Source organism: Pholcus phalangioides, unplaced genomic scaffold (assembly GCF_987345545.1).
Source record: "Pholcus phalangioides strain wild (caught in Gottingen) unplaced genomic scaffold, Ppha-v1.0 ptg000008l_1, whole genome shotgun sequence".
Classification (NCBI taxonomy): Eukaryota; Metazoa; Arthropoda; class Arachnida; order Araneae; family Pholcidae; genus Pholcus; species Pholcus phalangioides.
The window spans coordinates 54,839,425-54,862,188 of NW_028301601.1; the positions used below are offsets into that span (position 1 = coordinate 54,839,425).

The 22,764-nt window shown below is 36.6% G+C and overlaps 2 protein-coding genes across 3 annotated transcripts; one reads left to right on the forward strand and one right to left on the reverse strand.

The window, feature by feature from the left end:
• Nucleotides 1–4,032: 4,032 nt before the first annotated feature.
• LOC149084544 (protein FAM204A-like) lies at nucleotides 4,033–17,408 on the reverse strand. 2 transcript variants are annotated; one of them, XM_089234960.1, is made up of 6 exons: nucleotides 17,339–17,408; nucleotides 13,793–13,962; nucleotides 12,923–13,031; nucleotides 10,768–10,857; nucleotides 6,883–6,989; nucleotides 4,033–4,131 (listed from the first exon to the last, which is right to left on the reverse strand). In XM_089234960.1, the coding sequence occupies exons 2-6, from the start codon at nucleotides 13,855–13,857 to the stop codon at nucleotides 4,089–4,091; spliced, it is 414 nt and encodes a 137-aa protein (XP_089091086.1). In that variant the 5' UTR covers nucleotides 13,858–13,962; nucleotides 17,339–17,408; the 3' UTR covers nucleotides 4,033–4,088. The 2 variants fall into 2 exon arrangements, with proteins under 2 accessions (XP_089091086.1, XP_089091085.1); XM_089234959.1 differs by lacking the exon at nucleotides 17,339–17,408 and adding an exon at nucleotides 16,636–16,806.
• On the forward strand, nucleotides 17,211–21,060 carry LOC149084545 (heparan-sulfate 6-O-sulfotransferase 2-like). Its single transcript, XM_089234958.1, has 2 exons — nucleotides 17,211–17,965; nucleotides 19,879–21,060. The coding sequence occupies exons 1-2, from the start codon at nucleotides 17,361–17,363 to the stop codon at nucleotides 20,537–20,539; spliced, it is 1,266 nt and encodes a 421-aa protein (XP_089091084.1). The 5' UTR covers nucleotides 17,211–17,360; the 3' UTR covers nucleotides 20,540–21,060.
• Nucleotides 21,061–22,764: the final 1,704 nt, after the last annotated feature.

Below are 22,764 nucleotides of genomic sequence, written 5' to 3' on the forward strand. Positions count from 1 at the left end.
AAAAACGAATTTGCGTCGTATAGACCACTGTCTTTGAATGCCGGCAGATAGCTGCAAAAGTACAGTGATTTCGGATATGTAACCAGAGGGGAGGAAATCCGTAAAGGAGTAAAAACTCAGAAATTCTCTTTTAAAATTCTGTACACGATCCATCATTAAGGGAAACAAAATCATCTTCAACAACCCATGTGTATATCAATACAGTGCAGTATACGAAGTAGTATAACCACTTTTTCAATATCGCATGTGATCGTGATTAAGACTGTGAAAAGAAAAAAAGTTGGGGAGGTTTTTCTCTATTTTTTTAATTAACTGCTCAGTTAATTAAAGGAAAAAACACGGAAATTAGGAAATTTAGGAATACACGTTAAATTAGGAAAAAACACGTCCTCCGGGACGAGTTCTTTCTGTGAACCAAATTTTTATGTGTCCTTTCCCAAAATTTCTGGTATTTGACGCGTTATAACATGTCAATGGCATCTTTGCTTATAGTACTGGTCATTATAATGGAACGTTGCAGTAATGCATGGTTGTTATAATGAATGCTTTACAGTATATGTTCAACTTGCGCATTTGGTATATGCACTGCTGTTCTGCAACATGACTAGGGTAGGCAAGCTCTCATTTTTTCTCATGCATAGCCCTGGTCTATCATCACAAGAACAATTTACTACCAGTGGCGGCTCGTGGTTGGATATTTGGTGGGGGGGGGGGGGGGGGGGGGGAGAGGAGCAGATTTCAAAAAATATACAGCCACCTATCTGTGATGATATGTAGTCAAGTACATGCAGGGCCGTAACTAGGATTTTTGCCGCGCAGGGCAAACATGATTTTGCCACCCCCACCAATTTAAAATTTGATAATTTTATATAATGGTGTTCTTTGTTTTCCCCCTAAAACTTGACACCCCCCTACATTTTTCTGCATGGGGCAATAACCCTCTCTGCTCCCCCTCTAGTTCCGGCCCTGAGTACATGCACTATTTACAATTAATAAAGTATTGCACTGCATTGAAAACTTTCATTTTTGTTTATCAAATTATTTTTCACATTATCTGTATACCCACATGCAGTACAAAAATAATAATACTCTATCAATGCAACATTTACGTAAATAGCTTGTGCAGTGAGCTTAAGCGATGTCTTAACAACGTTGAAAACCATCATTTAAATTTAGCAGTTGCCATCAGCAATGATTTTTACAAATTGTGTGAAAATTCATACTGTTCTTCCAATATCATAGGTCTGCGCCCAGCCAAAATTTGGACCTGTTTTCCAGACGTTTCACAAAACTCCGGGTCTAAAAAACTGACCCTTTCCAAAATTCCCGGATCTAAAAAATAGACCCTCCACAAAATTTTGGACCTGAAAAGCGGACCTTCACAAAATAAAAATTAATGAAACCATAAATTTGGAATTTCATCTCTTTTGTGTAGATTAACTAAATTACTTATTTTTCACAAAATTACTGATCTTTTTCACAAAAACTGGACCCTACAAAAAAAGTCTGGACAGATGCCTAAATATTATACTCTAATTTAAAAGGTATATAAATTTCTATGATAAAATTATAAAATATACAGTGGAACTTCAGTTAATGAGTGGTTCGGTTAACATTGATGGTTCGCATTACGATAAAATTTTTTGCACTTTTTCTATTTATTTTCACGTTATCACAACTGAGCTGATGGTTTTTTGCTTTCACCCATACATGTGTTATGGAATTTTGGGTAATATTCCTCCATGATATCCGGTAAGCGTGCCTCAGTCAAAAAATTTAACATACGCACGAGTGTGAATATTTACCATACGAAATAAGATGTAGCATAGCAGTGATGTGTATGTGCACTTGAAGTTTTTTTTTAAATTCTGCTTGAAAAAACTGTGGGTTGATTGCACTATTGAATGCGATTTTGAGGGGCTAGCTCATAAACAAGAGCCACTACTTGTCGAAAAGATTTTGTGCTTGAGGATGGCATTCAAGAATTAGTGGTGAATAATGTCTAGAAGTTAACAGTAGATGAAGTGATGGATGTCTTTTGCACACACTAGCAAGAGTTTATGGATGGTATCTCATCTGAGGAAGAGAGAAGCAAGCAGGAGTCTCTCACATAAAATGAGATTAGAGAAATGGGTAGAACGTGGGAATCTGTGCAAAACTCCGTAGAAAAGAACCACCCAAATAAAGCTGTAGCAGTGTGCGAGCAATGAATCTCGCCAATGAACACTGAAATTTACCATTCCCCAGAAATCCTAAAACAGAGGCAAAAGCAAGTGTCATTGGATAAGGTTCTTTTTGAAACTCACGCAAAAAGAATACGTTTGCAAACAGCAGTGAGTCTGTAAATTGTCCTAAACGATAGTTCCCTCTTCCTCTCGTCATTTAGAGTAAGTTAATTTGAAAATATTATATCATATTGTATGTTTATTTATGGCATTCTTGATATTATGTATAATTATTATTTGTTTATTATTGATTGAATGACATTTTTATTAGTCATTTTTATGTGAATGAATAATTGTGGAATGAATTATACGAGTTTCCATTATTTCCTATTATGAAGTTTGATTCGAATAACGAGCACGTTGGTGGAATGAATTAAGCTCGTTAACCGAAGTTCCACTGTATATATATACATATATTTATACATTTTTTATTCAAATATATTCTAACTTGGAAGACACAACAGATTTAAAAGGTAGAAGATTTTTAAGAAAGTAGATGGCAGCATGAGTATTCCCGATGCTTTTTTTGCGATCCCAAAATGAGCATAATAACCTGTACTAACCAACCCCCTTTCTCCCTCCTCTGGTTTTTATACTATCAAAGGGTATCTCATATGGCGCGTGATGGAAAGCTGCCAAAGAGGAAAGAAGAATACAGAGCTCTCTCCATGAAAAGTGCTGCCAAACCTTGACGATATGAACTTTACTTTTGTTTTATCGATGCTTTCGAAAAATTTTATTTTATAATTTATTAAATTTATTTTAAAAATGAAAAAACAAATTCAATGGTATTAAGTTGGTATCAAATCCATTTAAAGAATTAAATTAATGACATAATTTTCAGGGAGGGCACATGCCTATGCGCCTCCTTCACGAGCCGTCCCTACTACTATTTTACTGTGTAAGAATTAATTATTGTGGACCCCTAACTGTGAATTCGTGCAAGTTTTTTGCATGTATGTGTTTAGGTGCTGTGATCCATCTTCTGAAACTGAAACCGGCAATGAAAAAGACTCTAATATGTGCAATTAAATGTAGAGACTACTACCTGACTACTAAGATTTTTTTCAGAAGGAAGACCTATTCGCATTTGCCCTTGAAGTCAAAAAACCAACTTCAGCTGACCATGACTGCTGCCAGTCGGGGGTTCAAACTTGGATCCTTGCAATTCGAGTCCAACATAATGCCCATCCGACTACACAGCAGCTGAGCAAACTCTGCTATCAGGAACTGTGAGCTACTCTTGCTAAATGATAAGGAATGGCAAGACTGCATAAGCATGACTTGATAGAAGGGTGCCAAATTAGGGGTATAGGAAAAAACATTTTTGTATAAAAAATGTTTTTTCTGTAAAATTCAAACTATGAATGTATTGGATGGAATAATTGGCAGAGAAAACTATTATTTTTATAAGCATTTCATCTAGTTGGGAACACGGCTACAAATTTTTTTGGTAGTTTTACTGATGCTGCTTTTACACCGGTAGGGATGCTGAAATGATGTCTCGCACGAGTGAGAACTTTATCTGAAGTTGCTCCCGTTCCAACACAAACCACCCAATGACTTACACTGCCCAAGGCAGTACGTAAAGCCATTAAGTCAGATTGTGAGCGGCCCATTAAATGTTATAATCCAGGGTCTCTAGAAAACTTACTTCAGATATATACACAGAATGCAAATTTATAACTAAAAAAAATTGGCATTATTTCTCATAAATGCACACACACACATAGATAATTCTCCCCCTCCATAAATTTTTAAGAAAATGAAACTTTCATTTCTTGAATGTAGATGAAACCAGAATAGGTGAATACAACTGATGAATTTAATTGCTATATATACATGTGGGTTACCCCTCTCCCCCTACATGTTTCCTTTCATTTGCCACCTTTCCTTTGGCTCAAATCTGAAATGAGTAAGAAAAATTAAGATGAAGTTATAATGTATTCAATGCATCAAAATATTATAACGCTGATTACTTGAATCACACTTTAAAGTCATACCAAGTAATTAAGATACTGTTTATGAAAATTTTCTTTCATAGACATCATCATTAATTTTTCTAACATAACTTCCTGCATATAATCTACAGTGACATATAATCAGCAGATCCAAATTTCATTCACAGATAAATAATTAAATCTTAAGGGAAGGGGGTTGTTTATCATATTTTTTTGTAGAAAGACTCAATTTTTCTACTCTTATCTATACACAATCCATAAATATTTGTTTTTTTCCCTGATAACGGCAGTGATTCCTATGGACATTTAGCATAGAGATGGCATAGGAATCCATGACTTCTGCATAGTCTTTCACAGTTTTCAAAAATTTTGAGGAGGGGGTACATGGCCTGAACATCTCTGTTGGATAGCATCCCAAATGTGCTTGATTGGATTGCGGTTTGATGACCTAGCTGACCAGGAAGTTAACCCCTATGGAGTGTTTTTCACCCATTCTGATACAATGGCATGATGCATTATCCTGTTGAAGAATGGAGGGCAGTTTTCAATGGGATTTTGCAGTTCCACAAACAGGAGCACATAGTCTTCATGTTTCCACACACACATCAGAAGTTCCACTTTGGTCCATGCAAACAGTTCCCAAACAAGAATTCTACCAGTTTGGAGGTTACTTTGTTGGCATGAATGATCCATCACTTTACGAAGTTTGTATCTCACTTATATCCTATCATCGGCACACACACCATTGGGAATCTCTACTTATCCATCCAAACAACCTTTTGCTAAGTTCCTAGGGTCTAATGACCTTGTGCCTAAGTAAGATGCTTGTCTTTCACTATGAAGGTTACCATCAAGGTCCATGGGTTCGAATCCGGGCATAGAACATTACAAGCAAGTTTTTTACCTACCGAACCTGGGGTGACCACCGATGTATGGAGTCTTCATTTCCCACCCAACTCTTCTGGTTGGAAATTGCTGTATGGCGATATATAACCAGAGTTGGTGTGCAGTGAAGCAAGGTCTAATGGCCCAGGCCAGGGAGATGCAATTTCCCACATGGGTCTACATCCCAGAAGGGACAGAGCCTGGGTCGTGTCTGGTCTGACAGGGTCTAATGGCATTTGTTCCAGTGCTCGAGCTAATTGTTTGGCCTTGTGACGTGCAGTCAGCAAAGGCACTTTCATAGGATGATCACTTTTTTTTGCGTCTCATAGTAAGGAGATGGTTCTTGATCATGTACATGCACGTTTTAGTTTTTCAAGCATGTATGTTTTAGCGCACCCGCGTTAAATAGCTAAGTGATTTGTTGCACTGTTGCTCATCTATCCGTTGTTACTATGCAAGCAAGCCAACCTCATTCATTCACCTGGCTGGCAGGGATTCTTACTGTAATCTATGTACTCATGATAGACACTTGGTATTGTGGCATGTTAAAATGCCCATATGTCAGAAACACATAATTAAAATAATTTTCCTTTTTCACCTTCCACCACTGTATAATTCAATGATTTTGTAACAATATTTGTGTTCTATCTCAAACTTTTCTGCTTAGGGCAGTGGCCCCCCCCCAATTCCTGGCCCTGGTCAAGTTTGACAATTTAGTCATGCTCAAATGTACTTACATCATTAATCTTGCAGATAATGGGGTACGACTGCTCTTGTGAGTAATACTATGTTTATTGCCGGAATCTGCTTACTTCATGTTCATGTTGCTCACAGCTGCCCACAGTACCTCTTTTGTATACTGCTAGCTGTCTCTAACTCAATTGCTCTGCACAGGGTTGGAACTGGGGGGGGGGGGCAGGGGGGAGCAACTGTCCCAGGCAACAAAATTTATGGGGAGGCAAAATAATGTTTGCCCCGGATGGTAAAAATCATAAGTTACAGCTATGGCTCTGCAGCATATATTTCTATGAACAAAGAACATGGACTTGAATCTACTAAATGTCCCAGTCTGTCACCATAATGACAATTTACAACCATAGCTGTGTCAGAACAAATTACTGCGGAATCAAACTGAATTCCTATGAAAATGTAGTGAATGTTGTGAAGGTTGATATGTTGCCATCTTTCTTCTAAACTGGAAGTGAGGAACATTTACGGATTGGCTTTTTTGAATGAAATATATATACAGTGAAACCTGTACGGAATGGAATGTCAACAGACTAAAATAATATTGTTTTATAAAGGCACAAATAAAAGCACTAATCATTGAATAGACTATATTTTGATTCCGTTTAAGACAGGTTTTCATCTTGTACAGGGTTTGTCTTAGACAGGTTTTACTATATTTTGAAAGATCTTTATTTGTTATGGCGAGATTTTTTTTCCGAAAGGAAGACCTTGCATTTGTTCCTTGAAGTTGGAAAACTGACTTCAGCCAACCAACCACTATGCCAAGCATAAAACAAACCCAGAGAAACATAGATTGGATTAGTATTATACAAGCATATTTACCCCAGTGTTTTACAGGGAGCAGGGTTTGGAGATGTTTATGCTATTTATTTTTATCATACATTCAAGAACATTCAGGTTATGTAGGTAATTCCCTGCTCAAAGCATTCTATTGTTATATAATTATTTCTCTTTTAGCAGATCAGGCTTGTCCAGAAAAGTTAGCTCAGATAATCAGCATTCTATTCAACCACATTATATACATGGGAAACAATGTATGCAAGAAATAAATATATAATTACCCCCAACGTAGCTTTTTCAATTTCTTTTGTTTCCTCAATTTCTCTTTTTCAGCTAATTCTTCAGAATACCTCTTCGCATCAAAAGCTTTGGCGATTTTAACAGCAAACTTGGAATAATACAAGGAAACATTTTTTTTTTATTATGCTACAGCATTTTTTTTTCACCACAAAAAAAGAAAAAAAAAAGACTACTGCTTTTATATATTTTTGTACATTTTCAAATGTTTAATAAGACAAAACTGTCATATCTGGTCTTTATTTATGGACTGGCAGGTCTGATGCTCATGAGCATCCCTTAAAACCTTACAATTTTTATATTTAATCTTAAAGTTCCAAAAATATCTACTACACATTACCCAATCAGTGGCATGTTTTGCTTAACCCTTTGAGGGGAACTTTTACTTTCTACAGTATTTATTGAAATTACTTGATGAATATAATATCCAGGGCTTTTATAATTTAATGAAATTACTTGATAAATGTAATATTATCATGAATGTGAAATATGATGAGAAACCTTTTTTTTTGCATCCCTGAGAGGGAAGGGGGTGGTTTACCAGTGTAACCACTGCCCCTGTATGACATGATATTGATAAAACTCTAAGATTTTAGTTTTTTGCAACAAGAGGATAAATAGAAGGATAATTATTTATTATTTCATTGGTAAAAAACAAATAAAGAAAGTTTTCAAAATATTTTTGGTTATTAAACATACAATACTGCTCAAATTTAAGCAAGTGAAACAAATATGCTCATAAAAGAAAATGTTTTTCTTCTTTTTTGTTGGCATTCATACAGGTCATAGAATGAAGCAAAAGACACTCTCAGGCAAAATTGCAAAGAAAATAGAAAACCGAAACTCAAATAGTTGCTGTAGAAAAGAACAATCATATATTGAGTCACAAAAAGTTCAATGAAGGAGGCTGGCAAATATGGAATTTGATGCCTCTGCTGGATATCATATATAATGTCCATCTGTTTTCCAATAATAAGATTGATTATTAATGGTGGTTTGGGGGGGGGGAGGGGTATCAGGGACCATTCACATAAAAGACATGTTTGCAACCCCAAAGCAGAATGTTTAGCACTGTTCTGCGATGAGCCCTCGGCTGACTGGAAATGTTCTGCGGTAAAAATCCCCATACATGTGTTTTTTTGCACTTTTTCTTAAAATTCTTCCAAATTGTTCTGCGACATACGTCACAGATTTTGACACATTTTGCTTTGGGGGTTTGCAGTTCATTGAAGCTTCTGCAAGGGTAACAGAAAGCAGTTAAAAGTCTTCCAAGGATGTCCAACATATCTTCTATTAGGTTCAAGTCAGAAAAAATTGGATGGCCATTCCATACGAATCAATGTTTCAGACTGAACATAATGTTTGACCACACAAACTGTGTTAACTGTTGCATTATTGTTCATAAACATGGCATCAGGTACCATCAAAGAAAGAATTTGTGCGAACATATGGTGCAAGAATGTCATCGCGATGGCGCACTACCATATTTGAACCTCAGTTAAGACATATAGTTCAGTATGGAAGCCAATAGCAATTGGCATACTCAGAAAATCCTGCTAGGCAAATTCTTTGCTGCCTAATAGTTTCTACTAGTGTTAACCTGCAGCGTATGCAAATATGATACTGTCCACCACAGAGACGAATTTTCAGTTTGTTGAAAGTAAAGATAACTAGAATTGTTCAATAAAAATTTATATACAAAATTCATTCATGTTACTCACTTCCAACTTCCTTAACTTTACAAATCATAAAATTTCTGAAAATACGAGACACCCTTTGCTCAGGTATAAGTCAATAAAGAAAAAAAAAACTATTTTGTGCTGCCATTTAATAGTTTTGCTGTCTTAGAAAACATATACAGTAAAACCTCGATAAGTCCTCACCTCAAGTTATTGAAAAAAAATTATGACGGCTTAAGCGGAGTTCCGTCAGATTTAATGTGCAATGTTATGAAAATGGTATAAATTTAAAGTAATATGACATTTATTAAATTATGCATCAAAATAACAATATTAATAAAATTTATAGATTGCGAAGAAAAAATAATAGCAATTTCTCAACTTTTTTATCTCTTATTACTTAAATTATTGTGGTGAAGTGTACTGTACACTTTGATTTATACTAGTAATTTTTAATTTATAGACTAATAGAGCAACTGTTTGAATAAGTAGCTTTTCTTCATAACAGAACTCTCTATTGCACATTAATTTAATCAAATTTAATTTTAGTGTTTGAATTTTTCATCAGTAGTTCATGATGCAACTACAAAGTAATCGTGAACACTTTTGACTTGGTGGAGGGGCCCTGGGCAGTAAACAGAAGACCTCAACTTGAGAAAGAATGTCTAATTTTTTTCAAAAAAGATATTTTGTTTAAATTTCAAGTCCTAAATTAGTAGAGTCCATGCTTTCTATGATTATTTATTATCCGTGCCCATTGCACTTTGACTTTAACTTGATTAATTTGATTCTTTGATTTACATAATTTTTGATTTCCTTGCACTGTACATATATATGTAATCCTTGACATATCAATAAATTTTGGTTTTGCTGGAGATGCCCTTCCCCAGGGGGCAGGGCGAAGTGCTTACATTGCTTCTTGCCACAGAGCTGGGTGTCTCGCGGTTCGTCCAGTTTCTCCAATGGAGCCAGGCAGAAATGAGATCTAACTTGAACAGTTCCCAACATTACAAAAACCTTAGTCGGCAAATGAACTTACGCAGCATAACTTTCGTTACTTAAACTGTTCCGTTTGGGTATATAGGATTTTATGGTGACTTTTAAGCATATGGCAATGCTATTAACAAGCTATTTTTTTAATGGGAGCCATAAAAATAGTCTGTTCCTCTTTCTCAAACTTTTTCATAGTGACGACTTAACTGAAATTAGCGACGAGTAAACGAGGGTTTAATAACATTATGGTCTATGAGAGCTGGAAGGGTCTGAAGAAAAATGACGACTTTACCGGAGTGACGACTTATCAGGTTGATGACTTAACGAGGTTTTACTATATTTCCAAATTGACAACCCCTAAATGACCGACCAGCTGAGGAAAATTTTTTTGAAAAGGTAGTTTTTTTTTTATAGCAAAACCACTGCCCATCAAAGGGTTAATGCTATGAGAAAGCCATGAAAGATTTCTGTGGCATATCACTGAAGGGGTTAATGATGATCCTCTTTTAGTATCAGCCTATGACAGGGGTTCTCAACCAGGGGTCCTTGGAGAGGTTTTGGGGGGGGGGTGCCAGCTTGGATGGAAAAAACAACTGAAATTGTTTTACCATTATGTCATTCGGAGTATTAATTCTGAATTTCTGAATATACTTCTGTAAAAGTGTCCACATTCTTCACTTTAATGACACGGGGGGGGGGGGGTCTGGGAAACACAAAACTCAAGAATTCCTGGTCTCTGGTGTATGCCATGTTTGCACACACAGTGACAGATATTTGAGAATTTTGAGAATTATATCTGGCCAGAAAAGCAATTTCAGAAAGTATGTCAGTGCAGTGCCGATTAAGCATATTCAAATCAATTTTGACAGTGTTTTGCATCAATATTTGGCCAGCAAAAAAGTAATTTTGCTTTTGTACAAACTATGAACGGGATCCTGGGTGAAACATAGAAAGCAAAAATGTGCATCTATAATGTGGGCTAAGTAAGAAAAGCACAGATTCTGGACATGAAATAATTTAGCACAACATTATTATTCATCAAGGGGGAAAAAAATAGTACATTTGTAACTCAGAATAACAGGTGAATTTGTGATTTTTACCAGAGAATTCATGCTCACACCTAAATTTTGAAGATAAACAAAACAATGAAGGTAAAAAAAAAATTAGAATATTAATTGGTAAAGCTACAGAACATACCTGTCTGTTAGCCAAAGTGTCACTCAGAATTTCAGCTTGTTCAAAATCACCTTCACTCAAACACTTATCGATTAGACTTTCAACTTCATTCTGATTAATGAAATTAGGGAACTGTTTAAAACAATTGAATCCAAGAAAAATCTGACATTTTTAAATCAAGTATAGAAAAAAATAAGTAATTAAAATTTCATTACTTGAACACTGGTTTATATCATATACAGCAAAGGTTTGCTCAGACAAACTCTTCTCCCATAGAATACAGTATAAGAAAACCCCAGTAAATTACACTGCTCAACACTGATTTTGTTCTGAAAGATATTTCAGTGATTTTAGGAAGATTTTGGTATGCATTATTTCAAAAACTAGACCCAATTTGACAAAACCAACACCAGTTTTGGAATCAAGAGCCCCAATATACCGTAAAACCATTACAATTTTCTTGACCCTTCAAGCAGCAATTAGAAATCACTAACCTTCCTTCCAAAATGTCATATCTTTTTAAAAAAGTAAGCTTTCGTCCGATTTTCAGCAGGTGCAAACTAAAGGGTGTAGGGAAAAGTTTTCCATTGATAAATCAACGTTACAAAATTTCTGGGCTTGTCAATGCTGAAATAAGAGGCTATTATGGAGGTGATAAGATATCATTGCTGCTTAAAAAGTTAACATGAAATCTTTTTTGTTCAGAAATGTTATCATTTCTATGGGCTTATGGGCAATGCACGGGTTTTTTTTTGGCCATCTTTACTATTATTTCTTTCTATAACCTGTGTGCGCAGATTTCTATAATTCAAAAAATCCAGTTCCTGAACATTATAACTATTCTATAAAACAAAATCACAAACTCGAAAAGGGTCAGTTTCTGTGCAACGGAAATTAGTAATGATTTTAAGTGACGGAAATCTGTTATGTTTTTCTGTTACGGAAATCGGTTATGATTTTGGGTCAAGTTTTAATTTAACTCTTGAATATATTGGGAACCGTTTGATCCATTGGGACCAAGTTATATGTATGTACCAAGAGGCATGGTCCCCACATCCTGCTGCAGGGCTCCTAGGCTGGGATACTTGACGGCCCCCAAACCAGCTTTTCACGGGCCCCTAAGAATTGTTCCGGCCCCTGTCAGCCCTGCCCTTCTGGGGACCATGCCGAGAGGTATATATATATTATACATATATCACCAGTGCTACCAACACACAGGGTCTGGTGTCCAGGGTGAGGCATTGCACACATGCCTTCACTGGGAAGTTAAAAGGTTTCATTTCCAGGGGCCCTGGATGAATCTCATTGATTTTTGTTAGCATTGTAAAATTTGCAATAGAGGAAGGCCGAGACAAATTCAGTTTGGGACCCCCAATAAAAATCTACATATTGGGTCCCAAGTAATTGGTTGAGGCCCTCAATTTTATTTGTTGGCAAAATGAATATAAATGAAAAATTTTCAAGTCCCTCACAGGGGTTATATCCGACAAGCTTCCAGGTGTGGACCCGTATGAAAAGTTGACAAGTATCATTTTGGGGGCCCCCTGGATGAATCTCATTGATTTTTGTTGCTTAACATTATAAAATGTGCAATGTAAATAGCCTGAAATAAAGCCAGTCTGGGGCCCCACTAAAATTCTGCGATTCCAGGTAATTGGTTGGGCCCATGGAATTTATTTGTTATTTTGAATACAAGTGAATATTTTTTGAAGTTCAACAGGGCTCCAGTCTAGGGACCCTCATGGGGAAGTTTTCTGGATGTACTGGATGAATCAAATTTGTTTTTTTGTTTCTTTATTAATGTAAAATTTGTCAGTAAGCTGGTGCTTTCACATGTCACTTTTCATACCACTCTGATGAAGTGGGGTGAAATAAACAAGATATGTTGTGAAGAGGAAAGGCGGGAGGGAGGGGGTTGGTTGCCAAAGACAGCTGGGGGCAGCCTCCCTAGTGTGAAGTAAAAACACTACTAACTTTTCAATGTAAATGTATACAAAATAAGGCGATAAAAAGACTGCAATAAAGAATTCAGTTGAATAACCAGATAAGGAGTAAAACGAATGCAGACATTTTTCATTTGAATTACTCTCTTGTTTATCATCACTCCAAATCGAATTGCTGGATTGTTCGTTTCAGGTGATCGAAACAACTAAATGACAATGCAAAAATATTTTACCTTTGGACCGCAGCTTCCATGAGAAACTGGACCTCGAATATGGTCATTGATAGTGAGGAATGGCTTTATGTCATGCCATTGCTCTTTACTTTGATTGGCTTCTGTATTCCTGATGAGGGGGAAAAAAAAAAAAAAAACTGGAGTCACAAAAAGACAAGAAATACATTCCTATATACTCTATGTATATACTCTATACTATGTAATTTATTTTTTTAATGCAGTGCACTTTCTTAATCTTTGCAGCACGCGAGTTGGCATGAATGCAGGCCCATCTCCCATTTGAAAAAGTATCTCAGTAGTAAAGAATAGGTAGACCTCCAATATGATACTTATATCACATGAAAATTCAAGCATTTACCATATTTACTTCACATATGGAATGCAGATGGCAGCACCAGCAAGAACTCGAAACAAGCACAACTCTAGCAACATAAATATTTTTGGGCCATGCATTTTCATACACTTACACAACATTTGCCTACATGTACCGATTGGTTAGAAATGCCTCAGAGGTATGTACGAGGTGTATGTATTGTTAAGAAGAAGAGCACAAGTGAATAAGTGTTGTTCCTTCCCCCTCCCCAATAATTCATGATCATGTAATGTAACACATCCGCTTCATGACCCTGCATAGGAGAGATGCCTAGTGACCCTAGGCATCCCCTCCCCCCCAATGTTTTCCCTCATATGGACACTGGTGCCTGAGATATATCAAACCCTGGTGATTAAAATATTAATAATAATCATTGTCCTGTCTGCTAAATAATGGGAAAATCGAAATAAAAAAAGAAGAAAAAAATCATAAAAGAACTACAAGCAAAAAATGTAAATTATTGAATTTTGAGAAAAGTACTGCCTGACATAGTATACCCTTCATCACTGCTATCATCTTCATGTCTTTCTTCAATTACATTCTTCACTGATGGATCTCTCATGACTTTTCGAAGCAAATTTTTTGTCCGTCTCTGTTCAGTCTTTTGCTGTCTTAAAGCGGAATTTTTTCGGATTTTATGGGATCTTTCTTTTACTGCTTCAAATCGCTTTTGTATTAAAAAAAAAATCACAAAAATATTACAATCATCAATATGATAAAAAAAGAAAGGTATAATATGTTAATTATTTTTCTGTATAAAATACATGATGATTGCATAAATTAGCAAAAATAAGGAAATTCAGCTGACAACTGAAATTGAAGCCTGGAACCCACCACCTTGTAAAGGTCCCTTTCAACATCAATATTAAGCTCACTTATGAAAATGTTTTTAAAGAATTTTTAGATTTCAAAAAATTTAATTTATTTATTTTGACATCACTACCATTTTATGCAATATTTTATAATACACTGCTGTTGAAAGTTCGGAGGAGACCTAAAGTGTAGAGCCAGTTCCCAACCACTTTATAAGTCAGGGCTGTAGCCAGGGGGGGGGGGGACACTTAGCCAGGATCTACTCCCACCTTCGCCAAATTAGAAAATAACTGATATGCAGTAGTGTCATCTTGGCCCAGGGGCCTCACAAAAATGAGATCAAGTTGAAAAGTTTTCTAGAATTTACTAGGTAGGGCCTTAGAAAAACCACTTGGCCCATGATGCTTTTAAGACAGCCCTGAAATGTAGCCAAAACCTGTTATAACATCCATTGATTTGGCACCAACTGTGATTAGTTTCAGAAGTGAACAAGTCTCTCATATACTCATATATATTGATTTCACGGGTTAAACTGGTTGTGATGTAATGAAAGACTTGTTACATCACCAGAATCTGTGAAATAAACAATGGCTTCAACTATATGAAATTACATAGCTAAGTCTATTGTATAAGTCAATTTGGTATCCTTCAATTTGGTTGAAATACCAGTCAGTCATTCCCTTCTGACAGAAATTTTTGGCTATGACCCTCTGATAAGTAAATGCAAGGATAAAAAGCCCTGGGTTTTCAGCTTTTCAAGTCACGAGCACTCATAGGTAACTTTGACAAACTGTACACCCAAACTCAAGTCCGCATAACGGTAATACCTGAATTCAGTTTGAATGAAGAAACAGTTCAATCATACAGTCTATAAGCTTGTGAGTGCAAAATAAGCCATAGGTGTTGGAACTTTTAGTCGGGGAGTATGCAACATCTGGCTCACTAGGAGGGGGAAGTCCATCTGGCAAATATAGTAGTAGAAAAAAAGAAGCATGATACAGTCATCGCTCAACATAATGATCCCCCACTCGTCCCATCGAAAACTGAGGCAATATTGGGAGGGTCGTTGTATCGAAAGGAAAACATATATAATAGTTGTTATATAATATAATAGTTATTGGGACTTATCCTACCAGTCGTTGTAATGAAATGGTCATAATAAAGTGAGGTTATTATAACGAGTGTCAACAGTATAAAAACCACTATGGCTCCCAATTTCAAGGTGCAAATGCGAGCCGATCTCCCCATTAAAAAGTCTAGCAGAAGAGAGCAACAGGCCTCCAACGGTATTATTATTCATTCATTACACTTCACTCACTATGAGTTCAGGGGAAAAACATCATAGTTAAAAAAAATTGATTGTAGATAGCAGCACAACACATAACAAGCATTACACAGAAACAAACTTCATGGAAGGTTCACTATGTGTACACACACATTCCAACATGAACCGATTCATTAGAAGTTCCGCAGAGGAATATGGACGAGATGCATGTCTAGTTTAGTTGTAGTAGTATAAAACCCAGTTTCTAGCCTGTGAGTTGTAGCTGCCTCACATACCTGGCACACAGGCTAAAAAGGTTGTGAATGCTTCATCTTGAAAAGTTCGGTAAACACCACGGTGCTCACAAGATACAAGTTAAAGATGCCTGGGCTAAACAGACATTGATACTATGGCAAGGATTTGAATCCAGACTTACACAGATTTAGTGAAATAGTTATTTTGAATACAGAATAAAGAAAAATAAGAAAAAAAATATTGCCCTGTTTCATTGAGCATTGCTGATAAGCATAGCTTCTATATCATATACCCATTTCAAGCTCATGTGGGGGTTGTAGAGATTAATTTCTAAGTTCAGCCTTGACTTTAAAGATAACACACACGTAATCCTTGAAGTCACTACTGAACTCCCTGAAGTTAAAAGAATATCTAAAGTGAGGAAAATTAACCCCTCCCCAACGTTTATGTGAACAGTCTGAAAGTGTTATTGATTTACCAGTTAATATAAATAAATAATCAATGTTTATTCATGGTCAACAAAACTATTTTTATTTATACAGCAGGACCGTTATTTATTCACAACGGTCCGGGTTTTATTTAAACCCTGATTTCATTTTTTTTTATCCAGTTTTATTTTTTAAATACTCCACAGCTTATTTTTTAAATACTCCACAGCTTATTTTTGTTTATGCCATTTGTTTTTACTGTTTTCTATGCTGGCGACTTTTTTTTCTGGCGCACGTAGTGTCTGGCGGCTTTTTCTCGAGCCGTCTGACATATTTGGCGCCGGGAAAAAAAAGTCGCCGAAAATCGCCAACCTGTCCCTTATACCAAAGCTGTTCCAAAATAAAAAAATGTTATTGAGGGGAGGGCTCAAACCAACTATTTACATAGGGTTTTATGGGGGGGGGGGCTCGAGCCCACTGGCCGGATACAAGTTTACGCCAATGAGGAAATTACACCTATGTCAAATAATGAAAATCGATTACATGAAATAACTTTTAAAATAAAAATTCATTATGAAACCTTCAATAACGCTTGCTTTTTATCATTTTGATCACAGTCATCAACTGAGTGAGAAAACGTTGATTCTTCACCAGCTGGGAATGCCTCTAAATTGATTTTTTTATCTTCACTACGGGATGTGGACGAAATTTGCTCCATGAGTGCACACATAAACATAGACGGCTGTGACCGGTCTCTAAACACCAAAGTCCACCTTTACGGACGGTTGTGATCTTTTTCGACCAATCTTATGATTAAATCACCATTTTATAAATATAAAAACTTGAAACATAGTCTAACATCCTCAAATACTTTAATATTGTACCCAAAAATTGATTCAAGTTGATCTGTTAACAAATTCATCATTGATTGTACTTGAGACTATACCAAATAAAAGCATTTACCCTAATATCTCAGCCTATTGTAAGAATTGAAATGATATATTTCAATTATGAACGATTGTTTTTTTTTTTTCAATTCAACGATTGTTACAATTTTATTTTATTTTTGTCAACTATATCAGTTGGAGGGTCATCCCACGCTTACCGCCCCCAACTGTTTCTTGAACTCTATTATTATTATTTTTCCTTTCCCTCCTACCCTTGTTATGGCTGCTCATTTTATTTAAAGGATGTGTTTACATCCTCGTAGCGTAATGAAATTTTTGTTTCGCCGCATAGTTATCGGATAATTAATGCGGCTGTCATGTTGCATGGTTACTTACGGGAGTCTTTCAAACGCATTCAATGAAGAAAAGCGTGAAATATCGCCTTCTTCTCGGCATCTGTATCTTAGTGACGGTCCTGGGTCTGGTCCTGCTGGGATGGCTCTGCCCGGACAGTGTCTGCGCCCTGAGCGGCGGATTATCTTGGGATTACTCGAGGTTCAGGTCCGACACGTGGAGCAAACTCAGCCTGAAACACGTGGTGGCTGACAACATGGGCCACCCGCTGACTTTCATGGGCCATCCACTGATAAAGCAGCGGCTCAAAAAGCTGCCCGTGGACGTTGACCGGGATCGCGACACGCTGTCCTTTGAAGATCTCGTCAAATCCGATTTCCACTTCGACATCAAAGGTAACGACGTCATCGTTTTCCTGCATATTCAGAAGACTGGAGGGACGGCTTTCGGCCGGCACCTAGTCAGAGACCTGGACCTCGAGCAACCTTGTCAGTGTAGGAAAGGCCGTAAGAAATGTCGCTGTTTCAGACCCGACAGTGACGACAAGTTCTGGCTGTTCAGTAGGTACTCCACTGGCTGGAAATGTGGACTGCATGCTGATTGGACTGAACTCACAAACTGTGTCGAGAGTGCCATGGACCAGACCGAGAGAGGAATCTCTAAGAGACGGTAAGTTGATCACGCAAAATGAGTATGATCAGTTTATGCGTTTATATACTTGGGACAAAAAAGTGTGTTGCAATACTATTGTTTTTCCGTATCGCACCTGTTCCCGAACTTGAACTCTTTTTGAGTAAAAGTATACAGTGGAATTCTGTGGGGCTCTGCCATGGTAATTATATAATGAAAGGGGCTGTATTATTTGATCTCTTATCCAAAAATTGTGACTACAGTTTAAACCATGCCGGTGAACACGGCCCTGAGTCATGCAGACGTTTAAAGACTCGCAGGTCCCTCCTGGTGTCACATTACCTGTCAAAAAATCACATTTCGATACTTCCAAAACCAATTTGTTCTCTTGATCTTGTCCCATATGATTTTTTCTTCAGATAAAAAATTTTCTGGCAACGATTCTCAGGTTCCAAAGAAGTGCAGGGGGCAGTGATTAAGATACTGGTGGATGTGATAAAAATAAAGCTCTCAATCCGAATTTACATCTTTGTATGAACAATGGCAAAAATGCATAATTGCATATGGTAGTTACTTCAAAGAAAACACCAAATAAACAGGTTCTTTCATTTATTCTTCCACTGGAAAAATAATTCTCTGAACTTTTTGAATGTTAGTAGTATCACTGTTTTGGCACAATAAAAAAAAAAAAGCACCCACGAATGGGCATATAATATAGCAAAAATTTTATAATGAATTCAAGAGAGTGAAAAAAACATCATAAAAGATGGAAACAGTATACACTGTTAGATATTTTTTAATCGTAAAACTAGATTTGGCATTTGCTAGTTACTGGCAGGATGGTAGGAATTTCCAATAACATTTGGAAATGGGCTAAGGGCAGGTGGCATTTGTGCCATCTTTGTTTTAGCTGTCTAAAATTTGGTGAAAAAAGGATGAAACATGTGGGTGAGACAGTCTCTTACGAACTTGTGCCATGAATGATACTATGGGAATAGTCTAGGGGTTCTCAAACTTTGCGGCAACCTTCGTCAGGGGCGCGTGGAATGCTGACTCTCTGACATAGTTTTTCAAAGAGACTCTGTGTTAAACTTCTCTGAGGAACATGGATAAGCGTTGATTAGTGAAAGGTGCACCACTTGTCGAAAAGTTTGACAACCCCTGCCATAGTCAATGGCATCCTAATGAATGAACCCCAAGATCTCCTAACTAGAGCATAGCCCTCCGCTCTGTCTCAACAAATATATATAAGCAGGTGGTCAAAGACCAGGGCCATGCTGAAGAAACCCACAAGACCAGAGGAAGGGGGGTCCAAGTCAATCAATGAAACAATTCAAATTTTTGATTAATACTCATATGCATACTAGATATATACTTTAGGTAGGCCTCTATATTTTTAATTTGGTCTTTCATTAAAATAATTAAAGTAGCTACGAAAAATGAATGAGGCCTCTGAACTCATTGAGACGGCCTTGCTCCCAGTGAGAAACAAAGAACCATTGGCTTAGTTGTGATCACATGGTGCTTGACAGACAATACAAGGAGCATCTTATAGACTAGTCCTAATCTGGAAAACTTTGGTATAGGCCTATGCCATACTTGTAGTGCGAGAAATTTTTTATGTATCAAGTAAAACTCTGTTGAAAATTTCAAAATTTTTGCTTGTCTTGCATATACAAAGTTATTTTTAATCCAAAGTTTTACTGTATTTTGTTTTTAACAAGAAATTTTGTATGCTTGCTTCACAATAAATGAATAGGGTTTTGAATTTAGTTTATTCAAAATTCAACAGATTTTTTCAACTAACCAACATGAAAATTGATGTTTTCTCAACGGATATGACAATTCCATGTTTGTCTAGAAAACATTGTTTTCCATTGGTTTTCATTCATCTTGTGGTGAAGATAGTCGATTTTGTGTAATAAGTTTAATGGTTACTTTTTTTTACTCAGGTATTATTACATCACTTTGCTTCGAGACCCAGTTTCACGCTTTCTAAGTGAATTTCGGCATGTGCAGAGAGGTGCCACCTGGAAAACCTCAAGACATTTGTGTGCTGGTAGGATGCCAACACTCAAAGAACTTCCGCCATGCTTCATCGGTGAAGATTGGAGAGATGTGCCTTTGGACGAGTTTATGAGCTGTAAGTCAAACCTGGCCATAAACCGCCAAACTCGCATGCTTGCCGATCTCACATTAGTAGGTTGCTACAACCAGTCGAGCATGTCTCAGCAAGAGAGGGACCTACTGATGCTTGCAAGTGCCAAGGAAAACTTGCGGAAGATGGCATTTTTTGGCCTCTGCGAATATCAGAAAATATCGCAGTACTTATTTGAAAGCACATTTCATTTGCATTTTCTTCAGCCTTTTCATCAAGTTAATGACACTCACGGTAGCTTAGCGCGAAGTGCAATCACTAGATCATATCTTGATCGAATACGGAAGTTAAATTATCTTGACGTGCAGCTTTATGATTTTGCCCGAGAACTCTTGCTTCATCGTTTCAAATTAATGAAGAAAGCGGATGCAAATTTTGTAGAAAACTTTAATTTCATGGGCAGGAAGAGAAGTCGGAACGAAGGGACATTTGAGTCAGCATTTAAACCTTCTTGATGGTTTTAGTTTGGCCATCTATAGCAAATTGAAAATTACTTCGGAGTTAATTAGGTAGCTTTTGATAGACACTTATCGGCTTGTAAAATATTTAATTACTCCCATCCCAACCTCCTATATTTCTTAAATTTTTGATTCTGCTGTTTCAATTATGAGTATAATGAAAAAATATTATTTTAGGCAGCATGGGAAATGGGATAATCATGAAGAGACCTGTATTGAATGAAAAAAAAAAATACTATTGGATATTGATAATTTAATTCTGGTTATTTTCTGAAGTTTCTTCACCTTAAATATCTCTAGAAATTTTGTCTCTGTTTTCTTTTCAAAATTTTGAAAACAATTCTTCAGTGCGGCCACTCTCCAACTTACAAAGTTGTTAATAATAGAAATTGTTTGAAGTTCTCTGCTAATCTTTGACGTTTTGAATTCACCTTAGCCTAAGCTGACAATATGTTTCCTCTTGGACGGGGATGGTTCCATTTTTTTCAAATACAAAATTAGTAGCCTTTTGTTTAGCCACTGTGGTGGTCGAGTGGTCATAATGATGGTCTCACATCGCCAGGATCCGGGTTGGAACCCCACCGTCACCATAGTGGTGGTCGGCTGAAGTTGGTTTCCTGTGGTTCCCAACTTCGAGGCACAAATGCGAGTCGATCTCCCCATTAAAAAGTCTCGCCACAGAGAGCAACAAGCCTACAATGATTAATTATTCAATCATTACACTGCATTCATAGTTAGAAAAACTGGTGGCAGATGTCAGCACTACACATAACAAGCATTACACAGAAACAAACTTCATGTCAGGTTTCACTACACGTACACGCACATTCTCACATGTATTAATTCGTTAGAGGTTCTGCAGAGGAATGGAGATGAGGTACATGTGTGATTTAGTGGTAGTAGTAGCCTTTTGTTTAGTGTTAATTCATCATTGCCAGAGACCAGCTATTTTCAAAGAGTCTACCTCCTGGGTATGCAGAAGGTTAGTAAGAGAAGCCCAGGAATTTGTCTTGTGATTATGAGAAAAAATTTGGAGGAGACTATAGCGAGTATGACATAAGCCTAGGGATGCTTTTGGTTTCTGTGGTGCTTGATCAAAGGGTATTTTTGATGATAACCTTTTTCTTGAATTGGCGATCCCGTTCTGTGTTGGTAGACCTGCTGAAATGAATTCAAAAAGTTTTATGTCATCCTCACAGGTGAACAATTTCAGGTGTGACTACCAATTTTTGTCATACCTGGTGCTTGAAATTTGTAAAGCCCTAGTTTATGTGATAATTGAATCATCAGTTTTGGTGATTTTCAACACGTGATACTTATATTAAACTCGAAAATTCTGGCATCTGCCACTTTCACTTCCAATGGCAGCATTTCTCTGACATGTAAGATGAATAGTTTTGATATCATAAATATTTTTTAGGGTCGTTCATATACACCAATCCGTTTGAAATTTCACAGAGGAATGTTTATGAGGTGTATGTGTGGTTTAATAGCTGTTTTGAAAAGGGAGGAACCTAAAACGCTTTCTAATGAATGAATCTAACCTTGTAAGTAATTTGATTATTATTAACCAATCAATATACAGTAAAACTCGGTTATAACAACCTTGGTTGTAACAACACCTTGCTTATAACATCAATAATTAGTAGCCCAGACTGATTCTCATAGAGAATGTTACTGAACCTTAATTGTGATGTTGATTAAAATGCAATGAACTCAATTATAACTACATATTTTTCTTCACTGTAGTTTCTGTTCCAAAAAGTTATGTTGTAGTAAAATGTCTACTCTTTGCAATAAAAATTTTACTGTGATTATTTTAAAAAATGATCAGGTGAAAAAAAGTTTCACCACCTGTGACATATCATGTACTGAGATTAGTTAATTTCTAATCTTTACTAGAATCACGAATGAATTTGCATAATTTATAAATTGTGTTACAATGATGATTATTACCATAAATATTCATCTTACATATTTGTTAAGTCCCCCCACCCCCATGAAATGCATTTTAGCAGACTTGCTGTAGCACTGCATTTCTTTCAGAGATTATTTATTAGCAATATTTGTGAATTTTGCGGATATTTCTCAAAATTTTTGGTAAGAATTGGCGATAGCCCATATGTGTGGTCCTAATGTTCAGTATGTTTTTTTTGATCAAATATGGCCATTCTAATCACAATGAAAAACAACTTCACACACAGCATTTGGTTGCATCTTAT

Excerpts from the sequence above, each read along its gene's own strand:
- LOC149084544 (XM_089234959.1), bottom strand. The coding sequence starts at position 16,791 with ATGTTTATGTGTGCACTCATGGAGCAAATTTCGTCCACATCCCGTAGT. Across the intron at positions 13,963-16,635 it reads AAAAGCAAGCGTTATTGAAG|CGATTTGAAGCAGTAAAAGA; the intron begins GTTTCATAATGA and ends TTAATACAAAAG. Across the intron at positions 10,858-12,922 it reads ATGGAAGCTGCGGTCCAAAG|AATGAAGTTGAAAGTCTAAT; the intron begins GTAAAATATTTT and ends TTCATTAATCAG.
- LOC149084545 (XM_089234958.1), top strand. The coding sequence starts at position 17,361 with ATGAAGAAAAGCGTGAAATATCGCCTTCTTCTCGGCATCTGTATCTTA. Across the intron at positions 17,966-19,878 it reads AGAGGAATCTCTAAGAGACG|GTATTATTACATCACTTTGC; the intron begins GTAAGTTGATCA and ends TTTTTTACTCAG.